At 34.6% G+C, this 20,000-nt stretch overlaps 1 protein-coding gene across 6 annotated transcripts in view; it reads right to left on the bottom strand.

The window, feature by feature from the left end:
* The window catches only part of LOC125025419 (probable phospholipid-transporting ATPase IM), a 232,614-nt gene that overhangs the window by 1,599 nt on the left and 211,015 nt on the right, over positions 1-20,000 (bottom strand). For 5 of the 6 annotated variants that reach the window (XM_047613764.1, XM_047613847.1, XM_047613671.1 and 2 more), the window contains 23 exons: positions 18,629-18,715; positions 18,059-18,177; positions 17,720-17,875; positions 17,292-17,466; positions 17,087-17,156; positions 16,675-16,816; positions 16,124-16,286; positions 15,670-15,762; positions 12,940-13,086; positions 9,158-9,320; positions 8,783-8,892; positions 8,361-8,552; positions 8,055-8,123; positions 7,722-7,824; positions 7,450-7,586; positions 7,087-7,235; positions 4,406-4,545; positions 3,929-4,057; positions 3,530-3,753; positions 1,819-2,044; positions 1,109-1,212; positions 824-955; positions 497-696 (listed from right to left, as the gene is read on the bottom strand). In XM_047613764.1, coding sequence (XP_047469720.1) covers positions 497-696; positions 824-955; positions 1,109-1,212; positions 1,819-2,044; positions 3,530-3,753; positions 3,929-4,057; positions 4,406-4,545; positions 7,087-7,235; positions 7,450-7,586; positions 7,722-7,824; positions 8,055-8,123; positions 8,361-8,552; positions 8,783-8,892; positions 9,158-9,320; positions 12,940-13,086; positions 15,670-15,762; positions 16,124-16,286; positions 16,675-16,816; positions 17,087-17,156; positions 17,292-17,466; positions 17,720-17,875; positions 18,059-18,177; positions 18,629-18,715 — 3,230 coding nt within the window. The remainder of the gene's footprint in view (positions 1-496; positions 697-823; positions 956-1,108; positions 1,213-1,818; positions 2,045-3,529; positions 3,754-3,928; positions 4,058-4,405; positions 4,546-7,086; positions 7,236-7,449; positions 7,587-7,721; positions 7,825-8,054; positions 8,124-8,360; positions 8,553-8,782; positions 8,893-9,157; positions 9,321-12,939; positions 13,087-15,669; positions 15,763-16,123; positions 16,287-16,674; positions 16,817-17,086; positions 17,157-17,291; positions 17,467-17,719; positions 17,876-18,058; positions 18,178-18,628; positions 18,716-20,000) is intronic. The other variant, XM_047613520.1, reaches the window with a different exon arrangement.

Genomic DNA, 20,000 nt, shown 5'->3' with positions numbered 1-20,000 from the left:
TATGTGCAGGAAATGCATGCAAATATATGTATATGTACATGTATGAGTGTGCATGTGCATGTGCATGTGCATGTGTGTGTATGTGTGTGTGTGAGTGCAAGTGTATGTATGTGTCTATTCAAATTATTTACATCAGTATAATCTATCGGAGACTTGAAATAAAAATTATTAATAATTTACAACAGTATCACTTGTGTTGAAACTAGTACAAATGTAATTTAAACAGCATTCTCTCAATGATCTGAGTAACAAAAAATGATTGTATTTCCCACTGTATCTTGTCACGTGTCTTTCTCACTTGATAAATATCTTTTGAAAATACTGATCAGATAATAGTAATTCTCCATAACAATATCTAGTTTAATCCCACATATAATGAAGAAAAAAATTAATAATATAATAAAAAAAATTATATAAAATAAATAAATTAATTAATTTAAAAAATTGCAGCAACAAGTCCTGCTAACCCCAAGCAAAATGTTGAAAGCATGCTCACCTTCTTGCCGATGGAGTGCGAAGCATGTCGTGGTCAGATCTCTTGCTTGCCATCTTTGCATCATGGCGCTGTTTGAACCTCACCTTGTCGGAGAGAGTGGGGTGGACGTCCACCCAGTAGAAGCGCCACGCCATCACAGGCAGCATCAACACCACGATAGTTAGGAGCGAGGTAAAGTAGAACATTGGCTCACCCATGGCCTATGGACAGACAACCATAATGACTTCCTAAAGCTGAAAGTCCTGTTCAGTACATGTAGATTTTCAAATATTGCATTCAACTGAAAATGTGACACTCTGTCTAGAAAAGCGATATAACAAAACATACCTTTGCTAGAGCTCCAACGTATTCACCACCAATGACGAAGTTGTAGAAGTATTGCAACAGAAAGTAAAAGATGAGAGATCCCCATATTGTGACGTGGTTGAACATGGTCCAATATGATGTATCCAAACAAATCTAAAAATAAGACAGAAGTAACTAATTATTTTATGTATACTTATATTGGGAAGTTTTGTAGACAAAAAATGATATTTAGTTAATATGTTTCTCTATCTGCTACAATATTTTCCTATTTTCCCCTAAGGAAAACAGTGCACTTCTGATACTAACTTGTACAGTGACTACAATGACAAGTATTGTTGCTACGACACTGCCAAATGTCTGCTGATCAGCCATGCTACGTCCATCCTGATCCATGCCATTGTAGTATGCACCTGCAATATTGAAATAATTGTGTTAATAGTTACTATATTGTTTACAACAAAATCTTGTACTTAATTTGCCTAAATTATATAATCTACTCAGGGTTTGTGTACAAATTTATATACTGATAGATACCTACTGTAAAATAATTGCTTCCTAATTCAATTTTTTTTCTTTCAAGCTTGTTCTCACATGCTCTTGTTCACCTTTACAAAAGGGCATAGTTCCCAAATATATTAGATTGAAATGATAATCAGTATATAAAAAATCTGTCATTTACTGCATAGCTTCGGTAGTGATAAAAATTCCTTAACACAAAGAAGGCAAAATAATAAAAAATGCAAACACCAAATCTTCTTAACATATCTGTGCTGGTGGTCAAGGTGATGTACATCAAAGTGTATTATACATATATGAAAATACTTCTTATCTTACCTCAATATAAAAAATATGAATATCATCTGCTTGGTACTGGAATTTGCATGGGACTGGTAAATGACACCAATGCAATGCTTTTGCATATAATAATCTTATTCGCCTTACAAAGTTTAACTTCACATAGTGCTACTCAATTTTCTGGCACTGTATCACTTGAAAATGAAGAAAACAAGACTCACCAAAGGGTATGAAGAACAGGACACAAGAGGTTAGAAATCCGTGAAGGGCAGATCTGAAGAATTCTCGTTTATTAAACAGAGCATTGTTGAGGCCAGGGCTGTAGAGACGGGGAAACTTGATACTATTCACTGCATTGACATCTTGTTCAAAGATGCCGAGAGCCAACACAGGCATCGATGTGTAGAACAGATTATAGACTGATATAAACATGGGATCAAACAGTGTCTGTGTTGGGGAAGAAAGAGAAAAAAACAAATCCTAGTATTGGTGCTAGTGATGAGGAATCACAAAATAAATAAATTTGTGAATCAGTTGAGCCCCTTCATTTGTGTGTATGTACACTGTAAGTTACCTCAACAATCTAAAGTGTATTTTTTTGTAATATTTTGTTCAAAATAAATCTTAAGCAAACTAAAGGTGATTAGATTTATGTCACAAGATTGTTGAGGAAAAAATTCAAGTGCAGGGGCTTAACTTCACACTCAGGCATTACAAATCAAAGCTGGTGGTACATTCAAAAGTAAAATAATAATGGAATGTGTTTTAACATTTTCAAACACACATACTTCTTGAGAACTTCATGCTTTATGGGACTAATATCAATATATACCAGAATATTTTCTGGTATTTTCTTATTCTTATAGTGATTCCATAATTTCTGAAGAGCCACTGATATTGAACCCCAAAATATAATGAACAAAAAGCCTTAACAAATTGCAATGTGCTGCAATAAGGCATCTTGCATTGAAGACACATCTAGAAAAGGAAAAGGTACACCAGATGAGACATCCTGGACATAGTGTTATCACTCAAAAAGAGCTACTTGTGACTGGAGGACTGGATCCAGATTGCATGAAATGCAAGGTTTTCATTGGGCTTTTTCTTTGTGGGGAGGGAGAGGGGAGTACATGGAGTGTCTAGAGAGTACATGAACATTCACTGCCACATCTAGTGTAGACAAACCTCTAGGACTCTTCACACATTCTCTGTCTGAAGTTTCCGGTCTTCTTGGCTGAAGTATATACACATCTAGTGAGGTAAAACATCAAGGTGATGGTGACAGAGGCTATAGGTGAATGTGACAACTGTACAAGACAACATCTCTCACACAACCACTCACCAAAGGGTATAGACAATATGAGGAATGAGGTAATGGCACCATGAACAGCACTCCACATAAAAACTCGTTTATTGAAAAATCTGTTGGTGTGACCAGGATTGTAGAGTTTGGGGAAACGACGACTATAGTAATCATCGACATCTTGGTCCATGATTCCCAAGCACAGGACAGGGAGTGAGGTATAAAAAAGGTTGTAGGTCGAGATAAAGAAAGGATCATACACAGTCTGAAAGACGGAAACAAATTGTATGCACAACATTAGAACACCTTCATTAATTACTAATACTTGAAGAAGAACCTGAAATAAAAAATGAAACCAAACAAGTTTAGGTTTCTTTTCATGTAATATCAGCAGCAGTCATCTCATTACATGAAAAATCTGTAAAAAAAAAATTCAAACTTGTGAACTGCACCACCATTGCTTGAAAACATCCTTTACCTAATTCACAATTCTTCTGGATTTGAACTTTTACCCATCATCTACAATTATATGGAAAAAGAATATCAAGAGACCAGCTCTTTACCAGAAATTATTCTATTCTATTAAGACAACATTCACTCTAAGGAAACACTAAAGCACGTTTTCTTACCTGTGCTGAGAATGCCACAAAGAAGGCAAACCAAAAGTGGCATAAAGTGAAAGCAAAGTTTTTGTAGAAGAAGTATCTAAGGAACTTGCACATCCGGTAGTAGGACCAACGCCCGTGCACCAGCAACAGTCTCTCGAGAAAACGGAACTGCGCCACTGAATAATCCGATGCCAAGACTGCTTGTAAGCCCTCCTGGCCAGATATACCTACTCCAATGTGAGCAGCTAGGAGAGTAATAAAAATGCCTTACAAAATCTGACTTTTCCCTTGATTTGGAACTCTGTATAAGAATATTTGAAATGTCATTTTATAACGCACATTGCATTCCTGAGTTATTTCAAGCCAAATATACAAATTCAAAAAGCTTGCTCCAGAGAACTATATCTTTTATACACTTACTTTTAATCATTGACACATCATTAGCTCCATCACCCACTGCCAGAGTCACTGCTTTCTTGTAGCGTTTCACCAAATCAACAACCAAGGCTTTTTGCAAGGGTGTCACTCTACAGCAAATAACGGATTTACCTGTCAAATTCATAAATAATTAATAAGCACTCCAAATAAAAAATGTGTGACACTTCTGCACCTATATTCCAAGTTATTGATTAATGAATTGGAAAAAAGTAAAAATGGCAACAAAACCATTACTAATGGATCTCTGTAGAAAGAAATGTTAATTTCTGTTTCAGTTTGCTTGGGTTCATATCTACCTATATAGGTTATTTGTCTGAACAAGGTAATATCTAAAAAGGTCTTTGATTGCAACAGTTTCCCTACTGTGAATTTCCCAAACAATAAATCATGAAGTGTTTTATCTTTCAGCATTAAACTAATTAATAGTTTAAGCTGAAAGAATATATAATCTTTACTTACACTGACTGGCAACTTCCAGGAAAAGCTGCTCAAACTTGGGACTGAGAGCCCAAACTAAGGAGTGTCCATTAATGACCAGAGCAAAGCCTCCATTTGGCTCACCAGCATCACTCAGGGTGTCCTGCCCAACGCCTTCATCACTGTAAATGCTAACAATGTAAACAGCAGTGAGAATACCAGCACAACAAGGCATCCATTTACTGAAGGGAAATTACTTGGAGAGAGAGTGATGCATCTAGTTTGATGCATCAAGAGCATTTCCATTACTTTGAGAACTTCTTGATGTCTCTACAATTACACCTGTAATTGTTAATATCTCTATTTCAAGCCTGACAAAAAAATAAACTCTTGAAGGTACACTGATTACAAAACTTGTAACTGAATAAGAATTCTGACATATGCTCTATTCGCGCAGCATGAGGGCTATCTTTCAATAAAAACTGCCTAACATTGGCTCATCTACAAACACTGCAATACCATCCATACTACTACTAATAATAAAAACACTAATCAAATGTAAAACCAGTATTTTATTAGATGTCTGATTATCTCTATATGTTAATTAACCCATTGGATTCGGGTGCCCTGCAGCTTGCATGTGGACCCAAGTCCATTAGGCTTAAATGAGTGACAACTCTCCTGGGTGTGTGGCTTGTAGGCCCACCCCACATGAACACTCACATGTGGTAGCAAGGCTCCTTGCCTCCTCTTTGCAATGTTAATTTATCTTTTTTGCATTAGTCTCTTTTTTCTTTTTTGCCATTTTCCACAGTCTATTTTAGTTTCTTTGAGCGGACTACTTATCACGTTTCTTTGTAATCTACGATCCTGTACAATAACACTAATAGTAAGTAACATTGTGTTATTTGTTTCATTTAAAATTGATTTGTAACACACCCAGCACCATTGGTCATAGTAGGCAGGAATTGGATCCTGAGCATGGAAATAGTTTCCTTCCTGGAGCCAGCACTCTTCCAGGGATGGTTCATAAATTTGTACATTCCTCCTTAGTTTACCAGTGGTAATAAATGCCCACTGAGTCTAATCTTCCTCCCAGATCTTTGTGAACTCATGATGAGTCATTCCTGTCACCATTGCCCTTAGCCAAATTTTTCATGATGGCACATTCCCATCACCTCAGCCCTCAGCCAAATTTTTTGAGACCTGACGGCCACACCACCCGGATGCAATGTGTTAATCTTATTATTACTCTGATACAGAAATTAAGGAAACAGCATTTATATCTTTTCATTAAAGAACAATTTTCAAATAACATTTTTCCAATGCCCATTTCATGTCACTAAAGTCTTAACTTAAAAGCAAGTGAGACTAAATACATATTAGGTAAGTGAAATTCACATACATGAATTTGAAATAATACCTATGTGCAGTACCCTTTCTTAAGGTAACATTATCAAGGCAGTCACCTGTGTGCTATTTGCAAAACATTTAGGGGCTCATTAATTTGCTATTAACATAACAACTGATGGAACTATATTGCAATTTGTGCTTCCACTAAGCTTTATATACAATCATCAGTTTTGTTTTAAACAGACACTTTTATCAAATAGACATTTTTAACATTAATTTTTCACATAGTATGTGCAGTGTTTATCTTCACAGACAGTCTGATGATGTGCTATTGCAGTGTTAACTAGAGCGTGTTAACTAGAGCGAAGTGAATACTTTTTGATTGATCTACTGGCCTTTCCACTTTTACCAATTTAAAAGTAATCTTTAACGCTGAACTACATAACTATTTTCAGTGTATTTCTTCAGAATGTATTATGTTGCTGGTATTATATCAAGCAAAACATGAGTAATGTCAGGATCAAATAAGATTACACTATTATCACTGGATAGATGTAGATTTCTTATTTTTAAGGGATACTAAGAATGTAACATAACCTCTACTGGACTGCCAATTTACAGTTGCCAGTAGGAAAGAAATTCTGGGGTAGGCTATTTACTTATCATTAATGTAAAAATGTTGTAGGGAAAAACACAATAAAGTCTATAATCACAAATTATAATCCAAAGTAATTCCATCACTATCAGAAATTAATGTTAAATTTCAACCCAGCAACTATTAAATGCTTTACTAATTCCTTTGACAGAAGCTACATTTAGATTACTCTACATTCCATTTAGATATGCAATAGTATCATGCTATAATTTTGACATCAAGGAATTAGACTCAACTCTTCATAAATAACAAGTGTTCTCTCTCTCTCTCAAAAAATAATATTCAATTACAGCCAACTAAATAAAATGAAAAGATGCCTTGCTGTGCATAAAAAACAATAATTAAATATAACATTACCATCTTTTAAACTACGTATCTTAAAAAAGCAACTTACTCTGAAAAAAATAGTGAAGTACTTAACCTAATACATACCACTCTTGCATACTGTGAAATTTGTATTCATATACTAGAGACATGCAAAGACGAATACATTTTCTCAATAGTACATGCAGCAATCATTTTTAGTTTCCTGTCTGAAAACTCTGTGCAAATAAAGTCAATCTACAGGAGGTCAGGTCAAATGAACATACTAGTCTTAGTAAGGTCTATGCTGGTATGATTAAACAAAGCTGGCTTAGGTATTTCTCATATTAAAAACAGGAGTGTAACTATTTTATACTCATCTCACTAAATTATTCATACAAAGGCTCTTTACCTGAATGTGACAACTGATAGATTTGTCTGAGGTTGACTTGTAGCATTAACATTGCGAATCTCCTCACGATATTTCTTGAGCTGATCTTCAACTTCGGAGGCAGTGTGGGCGTCGATGATGAAGATATCAAGCATATCATCTGTCAACAACTAGAGGAAACAAGTCATGAAAATGGTTCATCATCATATTAATAATAGTGAACTTTACTTAAGACATAAGTTAACATAAACACCCTTTTAATCTTCATAAGCATATTTCATTTAACCACATATGACTTCCTTCTTTGTGTTTAATTTGTTTTATAAAAACAATGAAATAAAAATATGGGAAGATATGGATGGAAAGGGGATAAAACAAACATACCTGGCAGGAATAACCAATATTGATTGCAGTTTCCTGTTTGTCACCTGTAAGCACCCAGATCTTAATGCCAGCAACTGCAAGATTGGCTATGGTTTGAGGCACTCCATCTTGCAGTTTGTCCTCAATAGCTGTAGCTCCTGTAAAACATGTATGTAAAGACTATTAGGAATAAGAAATAAATAAATGTATATAAGGATATGTTCATATAGTGTACTGCAATAAAACAAACTATATCTTTTTTGGGCCAATTGGATCAGCAAGAAATTACTTACCCAAGAGAATAAGATCCTTTTCAATTTCTTCATAAATAGCATCTAATTTCTCCTCTCGCCTGTCCAGAGAAATGGCAGCTTCATGATGCCGAGCTTTCCAATCCTGCAGGCAAAGTGTGTCTCTTTACATTATCATTCATTTCCTGTACATCACAAATATACTGGTACATGGAATAACTGGTATTTCTAAAAATGAAAAGTAAGTTTTTACAAAACTTTTTTTTTTTTTTTTATCTACAAAACTCAGGATTTATTCAAAACCAAAAATAAGATATATGTGTACAGCAAACAGCAAAATCTCTTGGTCTATAACACCCAAGGGCATTGACCTACTTGAAAATATTCTCCATCTAAATCCTTGTACGCAAGGCATAGTGTTCGCAAACCTTCGCCTGCAAATTTCTGAAATGTAAAAGTAAAATTTCTTATCAAGAATATGTTGGTTGCCACAAGACAGAAGATGAAAACCTAGAGCATATACAGAGCATTTTTTTTTTTTTAATAAAATAAAATAAAATGTTATTACTCTGATTATTAGTGGTAACTTTATATGACGAATTCAATGAAAATAATGTTTATTTCTTTTGAAAATTTCATATTAAGTTATACTAACTGAAAAACAAAATCTTTCAGACTTACATTCAGATGCTCCTGAGTATGATATTTCAAACTTTCTTGCCCATCTTTTAATCTTTCGTATATTATGGAGTCGGCGCCTTTACAATAGAGACGTATTTTACCATCTCTCTTGAGAATTACTGACATTCTTTTCCTGACATTATTAAAGTCAAGGATACAAAGCAGCTCATATACTTCTTCATTTTCTTTTGCCTAAGGATGAGAAAATTTATAAAGTTAATGGCATAAGTGTAACTATTTTTAGTTCAACAACCAATACGAAATCATATTATTTAATTTCCTCCTTAGCTAAATGTTTCACCTTCTTACATTGCAAATACAATTCTGAGAGATAAATTAATGACTGGTACCTCCTACACTATAACTGCATTCATATATTAAAGATAAAACAGTCAATGGCTTCAATAAGAGGATCCACTTACTGATATGGTAATACTATTTGGCGTGCGAGAAAGGAAAACAAAACCAAAGTTGCGAGCCGCTGAGACCAACGCTGCCTCATCTGGTGACTGTGCTTGGTATTCCAATTTTCCTGAAACAATAAATCCAAAGGTAAAAGTTAAACTAAAAATGAGCAAACAATACAAATTTATGATGTCTTTTTACTGATTCTTGGACATCTTGTCATCAAATTCCATGAATTCTAACTTTAACATTAAAATATTCCAAACTATACATGATCTTAAGAGTAATGTAAAGGATAACTCTCTATCAGTTAGATCCTCCTATTCACATAATTATTTAGCATAATTATATAAAAGTTAATTGTCCTGCCTCAAAGTCATAAAAGAACTTACCATTTTTATCCTCTGACATCACAGTGTGACAAAGTGCCAGGAGTCGAAAGAAGAGCTCACAGCTGGGATCACTGGCATCTAGAGCATCTGTCAGTGCATGGTCATAAAACTTGAAGCTTGACTCATGGTACGGGTTGTGTGACAAATCCACTGATCTTGTGTACTGGAAAAAAGTTAAGATAGTTACTCTCAAAAGACTCATTCTAACCCTAGACTATTCATGCAAAGTTCAAACTTTTGCTAGCATGCACAATATAACTATAGTTACCTGTATTATTCAATATATTTTGACAAACAAAAATGCTTTATAATCATATCAAAAGAAAACCACATTCTAAAAAGAACTGGAAAACGATTACATATGATATCAAACCAAACAGAAAAGCTTTAGTTTTGAAATTAGTACAATATTATATTAGCTATGTTAATCACATGCTCAACAATTTATGGTGCATGCAGCATAATTGTTTTATAATTATTATATCATTACTTGATTAACATTACAGATTTATAACAAAATGGCATCAAGTCATCAGATTCTTAAAAAAAGAAGAAGAGGAAAAACAGAAGAACAGAGTAGGTACACTGCTACAAATAATGTTTAGATACTATTTAGTCCATTATAAGGATAATTCTATTTCATACTGTATCAAGAATCTGATGTGTAATTTACAAGAAAGTTTACCATCATACAGAGATGCAATAACAACATTCATTCATACTTGTTGACACTAATGTTACAAACTAATTACATGTTTCTCCATTAACAATGTAAAATGAGGATTTATCATCCATTAACATCACATAAACAAAGATTAACTAAAAAGCAGGAACACTAAGAAATATCTAAAATACTTTTTTTCACTGGCACCTACATCTTTACAAGGGGCATGGAGTACAGTGTATAAATACCTGCCAGTAAATTTAGTGTAATAAGATTTCATAAAATGAATATCACCTTGGTGAATATGATAAATACTAGTATATGCTTTATTTTATTATATACTTTTATACAATTATATAATACAAGGGTGAAAAAATAATAACAGCTCATGATAACCATGTCACAATTTTTTGTTTGTTTCATGAGTGCTGTGGCAAATATGCATGTCTTTCAAAATATCACACTAAATACTTCCACACCTATCTCCGAATGTAATATCTCTGTTTTTGCATCTAAGAATTTTAATGTGTTAGTATGTTTTATAACTTAATTTCCTAAAAAATGGATATACAGTTATCAGTAATATAATTTTCTTTTAGACAAAAACAATCCACTTCCATTTTCATTTATAATATATCTTTAGTCTCAATTACTGCTGATAAAAACAGGACCCACCAGAGTGAGGATAAATATAACCCACTCATGATGACTGGTGTCCTATAATGTCATGGCTAAACTTTCACTCACGCCGAGGTGACATCCTACCACATTTTGCACACTTGAGCCTGCTCTACATTGTGCATTGCTAAACAGTTGTTTGCTTATTTGGCCCTGACTACTGTCACTGAGAAACAGATCCTTAAAGCCTCTTTTCTGTCTTACATCCTAAGATGCTGTTTATGATGCAGTCAAGAGCATGGAGAGCAGAGTGTATGCATATATTTTTTCTCATTTCTCTTAAGTAACTGACTGCATGAGATCCTTGGCACATGGCTAGGATATCCCACTATCTTTGAGTTAATCATACATAATAATATAAAGACATTTCTTTAGCCTGAAATTAACATCTTGGTAAATCTATATAGTCTTTCAAGACTGTATACCTTTTCTTTTCATCCTGAAAATGTGTTCCTTCAGCTGAGCAAAATTTATGCACAAGTGCACAGGAATGTTTGCTTAAAGATAAATATTTTTATGACAAGAAAATATAAATCTATATTGTTTTTACATGCATCACTTCTTACACAGGCATATGAAACCATTGTTGTATAATATTACCATAATGTTCTACAAATGTTACAGTCACCAAGTCATCATATCCACAAATTATTCAAATCCATAATTAATGTCATTAAAAATTTGTTAAACAGGTTAAAATAGAGCAAACTACGAAGAACCCTTTTTTTAACAAGAATTAAAAATTAATTATTACTACTTTGACATATAAAGTAAATGAGGATATATTACTTGTTTTAATATGTACATTTATTTATCTTCCCTTCTGATTTACAATATAGCTCTAGTCTTATTCAAAGATTTATATCAGTGTGTGATATGATATAAAGAAATAATTTGCAGAATAATCAGTTTATAATGTTTGCCTAATTTTCAAAATCATTTTTCTAGCAATATATCTTAATCAAAGATTTATATCAGTGAGTGATGTGATATGAAGATATTACTTGCAGAATAATCAGTTAAAACAATAAATCATTTATAATTTTTGCCTAATTTTTTAAATATTTTTTTAAAGTAATATATCAATCTCAGTTACCCTTTTACATGTTAAAACAAAAAAAAAGATACAAAGATGATTACAATTATCATTCATAATAATATAGCATATAATTTTATATATTTTTAAAATTTTAATGGAACATATAATTTAATAGTGTTTACACCAGTGGTTCCCAACATTTTTCCACTCATGACCCCCTTCTTAAACCTCCAACAATTCCATGACCCCTCTCTATACTTCTGCAACGACCAATATCAGTTTTTTCCATTTATTTTTACCAATCTGTATAGGCTTTATCTGAAGACTTGAAATAAAAAAAAACAATTTTGCCTATAATATTTTCCCTTAAGCTTCAAAACCATACTGCTAACTCTCTGAAACATCCCTGATGGTCACAACCTACTGATTGGGAAATACTGGTTTATGCAGTACCATAGCTAGACACATGGGGCCTGGGGGGAAAGTTCCTTGAGAGGTTTAAACATTTTTTTTAGGCTACACAAAGACAAAATAATATTTACTTAATTATTTGAACTTAAAGAAACTATTTCCCATAAAACAACATGCCAATGAAAAATCACCTCCCATAGCCGCCTCCCTAGCTATGCCACTGAGTTTATAATAGACTACTTGTAAGCATACATACATATATACATACATACATAAATATATATATATATATATATATATATATATATATATATATATATATATATATGTATGGAAGTAATATTAATAGTATGTACTGAGACAAGAGGAGTGAAGAGCATTGTTACATTGTGGAGAGTCACCTGGTCTGTGTGAATTACTGTTTAGATAAAGTGTAAAGGATACAGCTGTGTTGTCAAGAAAATAAAAAGATAATAATTACTTAATAATTTATAAATAATTGATGATTACCACTTATACTGTTTTCTTGATTTAGTAAGAATTAATACATATTTGTCTGAATATTATATCTTCTAAGCCTAACACTGGCATTTTAAAAGAAAGCATAAGATAAGTACTCTATAAACTGCAAGCCTCTGAATACTCATTAATGGCCCAGAATAGGGAGTCAACCTCTACAGAATCTGCCCAATTCTGCAAACAAAGCAGTAATAGAATGGGTCAAGTGTATCCTTGAAACACCTATCCCAACAATCATTACATCAAGGCTAATAGCAAGCAGAACGGAGCGGCACGGGTGAGAATGTTAGTTACTGGCTTTTGTTGGCTTGATTCGGAATCTGAAGAAGAGAGATCCAGTAAATCAATTGAACAACTCTGCTCCATCTCCCTGCCAAGGCTGCCAGGGAATCGGCCCAGCCGTCCCGTGCCATGAAAATCACTCCGGCAGAACTCAGGGGTCGATGGACTTTGTCGGGCCCAAGCATCTACCTGTCGGTATTCTTCGTCGCTCAGCAGGTTGACCTCAGTCTCATCTAAGGGACCAATGAGGTCCGCTGTGGCTTCAGGCGAGGTTCTCAGGTTGGCATTTCGATTGCTTGATGACTTCTTCGTTTTCTTCCTGACCCAAGTTCCTGACTTCACCATTATTAACAGAAGTATAATAAAATGTTGTAATGTTTTGTTATTATATCAGACAAAATGACTCATTCAGAAAGCAGTGTGTAAAAACTCTTATTCATGACACAAACAACCATGCACGCTTATACATGCACACGCACATGTGCATACACACACACAGACACTCACTCACTCACTCACTCACTCACACACACACACACACACACACTCACTCACTCACTCACTCACTCACTCACTCACTCACTCACTCACACACACACACACACACACACACACACACACACACACACACACACACACACACACTCACTCACTCACTCACTCACTCACTCACTCACTCACTCACTCACTCACTCACTCACTCACTCACACACACACACACACACACACACACACTCACTCACTCACTCACTCACTCACTCACTCACTCACACACACACACACACACACACACACACACACACACACACACACACTCACTCACTCACTCACTCACTCACTCACTCACTCACTCACTCACACACACACACACACACACACACACACACACACACACACACACACACACACACACACACACACACACACACACACACACTCACTCACTCACTCACTCACTCACTCACTCACTCACTCACTCACTCACTCACTCACCCACCCACCCACCCACCCACCCACCCACCCACCCACCTACCCACTCACCCACTCACCCACTCACCCACTCACCCACTCACCCACTCACCCACTCACCCACTCACCCACTCACCCACCCACTCACTCACTCACTCACTCACTCACTCACTCACTCACTCACTCACCCACTCACACAATAGAAGATATATAACATTATATCAAAATTACAGAACACATGAGTAAATTATGCACATAATACCAATCTTAAAATAATAACATCCTGAATTAATTGTTGTTAATCATAAGAGTAATATCAATAACAATAATGATGATACCAATATAGATGATGATGAAGATTATTACATTTTTAAGTACAGATCATCATCCCCATAAATTATTATGCACAGCATTTGCAATTATATAATAAGCATTTATTACTACAAAAGTATACATTCTGAAGCAAGTAAACAATCATACATACTCTAACACAGGTTTCTGGCTTTAGAAATATATAAATATTTCTAAAGGATCACAAATTACCCTTAATATAAGCTTTAAAGTCATACAAGCTGAGTTTATCATTAATCTTACAAAAACAAAACAAAACAGAAATACCTTACTAAATAAAAAGTCCTACATCAGCACAATAGCTGTCTGAAACATCACTTAAGGGAACTATTTTTGAAATCAATAATATGGCTAAAATGCTTTTTAAATGCAATTCATTAAAGCATTTTGAATTCATAGACTTTTGAATCTGTCACTCAATTATGTGCATAATGACTTCAATATATTGATTTCCTTTGTAAATACATTATGATGAATATGCAGTGATAAACATATATGCATTTAAAGCATTATAGCAATTTGTCTAAGAACTAAGAAAATAATTTGCAAGTTATCTGTAACACATACACTCTCACACACACTCACACTCACACTCACTCTTGCACTGACACTCACTCTTGCTTTGACCTGTCAACATGTATGTAAAGTAACAAACACTTTTGAAGGAAACCTTTACCATTTGCTACACTGTTTTGTATCTGCTGTAATTACAGCATCTTAAATATCATTCCACTTCGGAGTGGTTCACTCCATGCTAAAATTATTTCCAGTTATAAGTACATAAAAAGCTCTTGGAGAAATTGAAAAAAATCTCATAAAGCATCTAATTATCTTGAACAGCATTCAGTCACATAAATATTGCATCCATGCACTAAAAACCTTCCAAAAATAAAAGTAAAATATAAGCATCAAAAGGTACATGCAAGCAAATTGAAGCAACAGATATCAACATGCAATATGAAGATTCTGTGTCTTCAGAATACTCGATGAATAAGTTGCACAGTCACCAATGACTTATCCCTGAAACCTAATGAGTCAAAGCAGTTCTGACACCAAGCAGAAATCAAAGACTTTTTAAAAGTATTATGATTTTTTTTCCTGTAGGCATTTTTTGCACCAATGATAATGCTTAAGATGAAAAAGCAGGATATCTAAAAATAGAAATGGCAGAAGTAACTACAACTACAGCTATATAATTACAAAATAAACATTTCTTGTCATATTTACATTAATCCACAGTAACCATAAACTATGCAACTAGTGGGTCATCCAAAATAAGGCTTACAATTCCAGACATTAATTCTACCACAGCCCTCCCATGATTACAAAAAAAAAAAAACTTCCCAATGATATCAACTTATCCAGTATTACTGCTTGAAAAATGTTTGATCTCTAAACTAATTGAAATCTAATATACTGGAATCAGCAAATCATAGTTTTTGTGATCTATCCTATTATCTTCTAAAAATATTGTATCAATACTTATATATCTGTGTATATACAGATAAAATAATTTTGTATGAGAATGTAAATACATATTTACCCAGGGTCTGTCAATTATAAATATCATAGTCATAAAAAAAAAAAATGTTAACTTACCTCACTAATTTCCAAACTTTCACCTGTTCTTGGATCTATTATATCTCCAAATGATCTTCCAGCTATAGAACATTTGTTGAATGTCATAATATTCTGCAATGATGAGAAATCACTGATTCATCTTTCAAACACAGAAAGAGTATTTGTTAAAACTGTAATTCATTCATCAATTTTAAGTGAATGCACACTTGATTATATGGGTGAGACTACAGTCATATGATTTATTTCCATGAGAATGTATGGGTATATTTAAATAAGACTTGGAAAACAGGCACAAGTTATTTGCAAGACTCATCCTGCTACTCTGAATAAATCATATTTCCCTTTTCACATAATTTATTTTTGTTGTTTTATGTAATCTTAAACAACAACAGGGGGAAGATAATATCTGCTGTCCTCAGATTACAGGTTTTAGTTATTCAGTATTTTACCTATGCATTTTATCTTGTATTACCTGTGTCAAAGTTCCAGTCTTGTCTGAGAAAATATATTCAATCTGGCCAAGCTCCTCATTCAGGGTGGTTGTGCGTGCTTTTGCATGCACCCCAGTAGGAGTATAACAAAGGGCAACATCCCAGTTGATGAGGAAGCTCTGACATAATCGAATTACTTCCACACTGAAAAGATAAAAAAGTTATAAGAACCGACAACAGATCATGACAGTGTATTTTGAAAACAATGATAATTTCCTTTTTAATTTATTACCTCAGCTATGTTAAAACACACCTGGGTGTGACACAGTTACTACAACTTAATACAGAGTAATTAACTTTAATCCTTAGGTTACTTCAAATATTAAAATATGATAAATTATCACATTTCTGACATAACCTTTTAACAGTTCATTGACTTAATCAGTTATTTTAACACTAGTACTGTTCATGGAAAATAACAAAACTGTATGCACTCTTGAATTTACATCTCAATAATCTCTATCATAAAAAAGAAAAGAAAAAAAGACAGAAAAGAAAAAACTATAAAGAATGAATGCACACTGATACTTACCTAACATATAGAGAAATAGGCACAACGGTGTTCAGGACAATTGCATATGAGAAAAAGACCAGGAGGGCTATCACAGCAGCACCACCAGCTGGCTCTGGTGGTACAAGACTATCCCATGGCAGGTAAATTCTGAAGTGCTGACCTGGAAAACAAAAGTTTTATTTGCATGTAAGCTGGGCCATGGAACACCCTCGGGCAAAACCAACCTTCATGACTGTGTTATCATCTTTTTTTATATTGCTGTTATCATTATCATCATCTTTACTGTTGTTATTATCATTATTATCACAATAATATCAATACCTTATTAATTTTTGCTATATTCCTTCACTGTGTTAGACAGCTGTATTACATAATACCCAATGTTTCCTATACTATATTCATTAACAGTACAGGATCTGTAGATACAAACCTGTCAATGTCTCCCATATTCCACAGGCTACAGTGCAAAATAGGCACATAGAAAGCAGAAAAAATACAATCTGTAAAATGGAAAAAACAAAACTCAGTACCACAGTAAAAATAAAAAAGAAAGGGGGGAGAACTGTAAATAAATGTTTCATTTTTCATTTATTAAATTTTAAACTGTCAACCGTAACCTCAATTGTCCTGCTTACCCCTAAAATAATGAAGTTTAACAATCTATCAATACTTGTGCGTTTGAACTTTGTCTTCCCAGAATTCATCATGAGTTTGGTGTCCTTGCCGGCGAAGATGACCACGCCGTAGCACCACTGAGTGTTCCGGAGGATGCAACCACGCAGCAGGATCTTGTCGTTGTCCAAAGAATGCCTGAAAGCGAGGTTGTTTTCTGTTAAGCCTTGCTGGTTGTTAAAATGATGGAATATACAATAACAAGTGCTGCGGTATGCTGCGTAAGTATGTAAGGTGTGTGTGTGTGTGTGTGTGTGTGTGTGTGTGTGTGTGTGTGTGTGTGTGTGTGTGTGTGTGTGTGTGTGTGTGTGTGTGTGTGTGTGTGTGTGTGTGTGTGTGTGTGTGTGTGTGTGTGTGTGTGTGTCTTCTGTGCTTCCATAACCGCACTTACGTTTGGTTCTCCCAGTACAAGGTTCCATCGAACTTATTAAGCTGGTTATTCGGGGGTTCACATCGAATTTCCCCCTGAAACGACCCGATGCGGCCAACATCTTGCCCGAAGTCCTCCGTCTCCGGCAGACACTGCTTGGACTTCAGGTTGGTCTCCCTAGATGCAAGAGAAATGAGGCAGTGAAGAGTGTAAATCTTTAGCAAGGCATAACTCCAACGAAAAAATCTACACCATGTGTTTTGAAAACACACCACCTACCAAGACTTTTTGTAAAATTTACTCGAAATTTAAATGTACTGCTTTATTCAGTTCCAGTATATTTCAAGCCATAAAGCTTACCCGTCCAACTCCGATGTTTCAATATAGCAAAGGCCGTTGGGTTCAGACGTGGACAACAGCAAGACATCGGCTGCCACAAACTGATTATTCTCCATCCGGATCACATCGCCCACTTCCACCTGCAATAAAAGTTAATCAAAATGAAAAAAAAAAAAAAAAAAAAAAAATACACATTATTTTTAAGAGGGACAATATACATGGTTACGTGGCGAGTTGATTACATAAAGTACCTTCTACACAGAACCAGAAAAAAAAAATTAAAAATATATATTTAAAAAATCGTTGGATCTCTCATTAATACACTCCTACACAAATAAGCCATTCTAGATACCATTTTTGGGTGTATCAGTTAATTCGAACAAAATGACACAAAGGTTATCTGGCTGCTGCACCATCATCACGTCCACGCTGTGAATACTACATGAACGCAGCATATCAAACCAGCTCACCAGCACACATTTCGTTCTCCCTGCATTGAACTGTCACGTTTCTAAACATGCAATCTTAAGTACAGGCCATTTTGATATCCGGTGACATAACCAGTGACTGAGAAACGTGCGATAGTCTTACCTTACTCCACATCTCTTCTGCCAGCTGGCCATTTCTCAACACGTAGGATTTTCTCCTGTTCACTTGGTTGTCGCTGCGGTGTCGTTGCTGAAGGGAAAGGAGAGATTCAGTAAGCACTAGACAGAAACAAATGTAATGAAAAAATATGATTCTTTCCGCAAATTACACACACACACACATACTAACATACAAGCTCACATGCACTTTATACATACATACATACATACATACATACATACATACATACATACACACACACACACACACATACATACGTACATACATACATACATACATACATACATACATACATACATACATACATACATACACACACACACACACACACACACACACACACACACATACATATTTATAAATATATATGTACGTGTGTGTGTTTATGAGGTTAGCAAAATAAAAATTTTTACAGGCCGTTGGACATACGGCATATTAATTGCCAGTGTGAAAGCATGAAAGTAAGGTCTGCGGAAATATATTTTATTTTTTCTTTTATTTTTGTTGCCTGTTTCATCGCCTTTTCTTTGCCCGTGAACACGCAGACACACGTCTATGTGTATGTATGTATGTATGTGTATGTATATGTATATGTATATGTATATGTATATGTATATGTATATGTATATGGATATGGATATGTATATGTTTATATATAAGCACACAGACATATATATGTATATAGTTTTGCATGTATATATGTATATATACATATATACACACACACACACACATACGTACCTATATATTTATAAATATGTACGTGTGTGTGTGTGTGTGTGTGTGTGTGTGTGTGTGTGTGTGTGTGTGTGTGTGTATGTGTGTGTGTGTGTGTGCATATATACATGCAAAACTATATACATATATGTCTGTGTGCTTATATATAAACACATATATATATTCATATACATATACATATACATATACATATACATATACATACACATACATACATACACACATTGTGTGTGTGTGTGTTCACGGGCAAAGAAAAGGCGATGAAACAGGCAACAAAAAGAAAAGAAAAAAAGAAAATATATTTCCCCAAACCTTACTTTCATGCTTTTACACTGGCAATTAATATGCCGTATGTCCAACGGCCTGTAAAAATGTTTTTTTTCCTAACCTCATAAACCCTCCCATCGCAGTGACACGCGAAGCAAACGGGAAAAAATGAAACGCAATACACACACACACACACACATACACACACAGAAAGAGAGAGAGAGTCAGAATGGGAGAATGAGAGACAGAAAGGGAGAAAGAGAGAGACAGAAAGGGAGAAAGAGAGACAGAAAGGGAGAAAGAGAGGGAGACAGAAAGGGAGAGAGAGAGAGACAGAAAGGGAGAAAGA

The sequence above is a fragment of the Penaeus chinensis genome, chromosome 1, assembly GCF_019202785.1.
Source record: "Penaeus chinensis breed Huanghai No. 1 chromosome 1, ASM1920278v2, whole genome shotgun sequence".
NCBI lineage: Eukaryota > Metazoa > Arthropoda > Malacostraca > Decapoda > Penaeidae > Penaeus > Penaeus chinensis.
The sequence above is the reverse complement of the archived record's forward strand: the minus strand, read 5'-3'. Positions and strand labels throughout refer to the sequence as shown.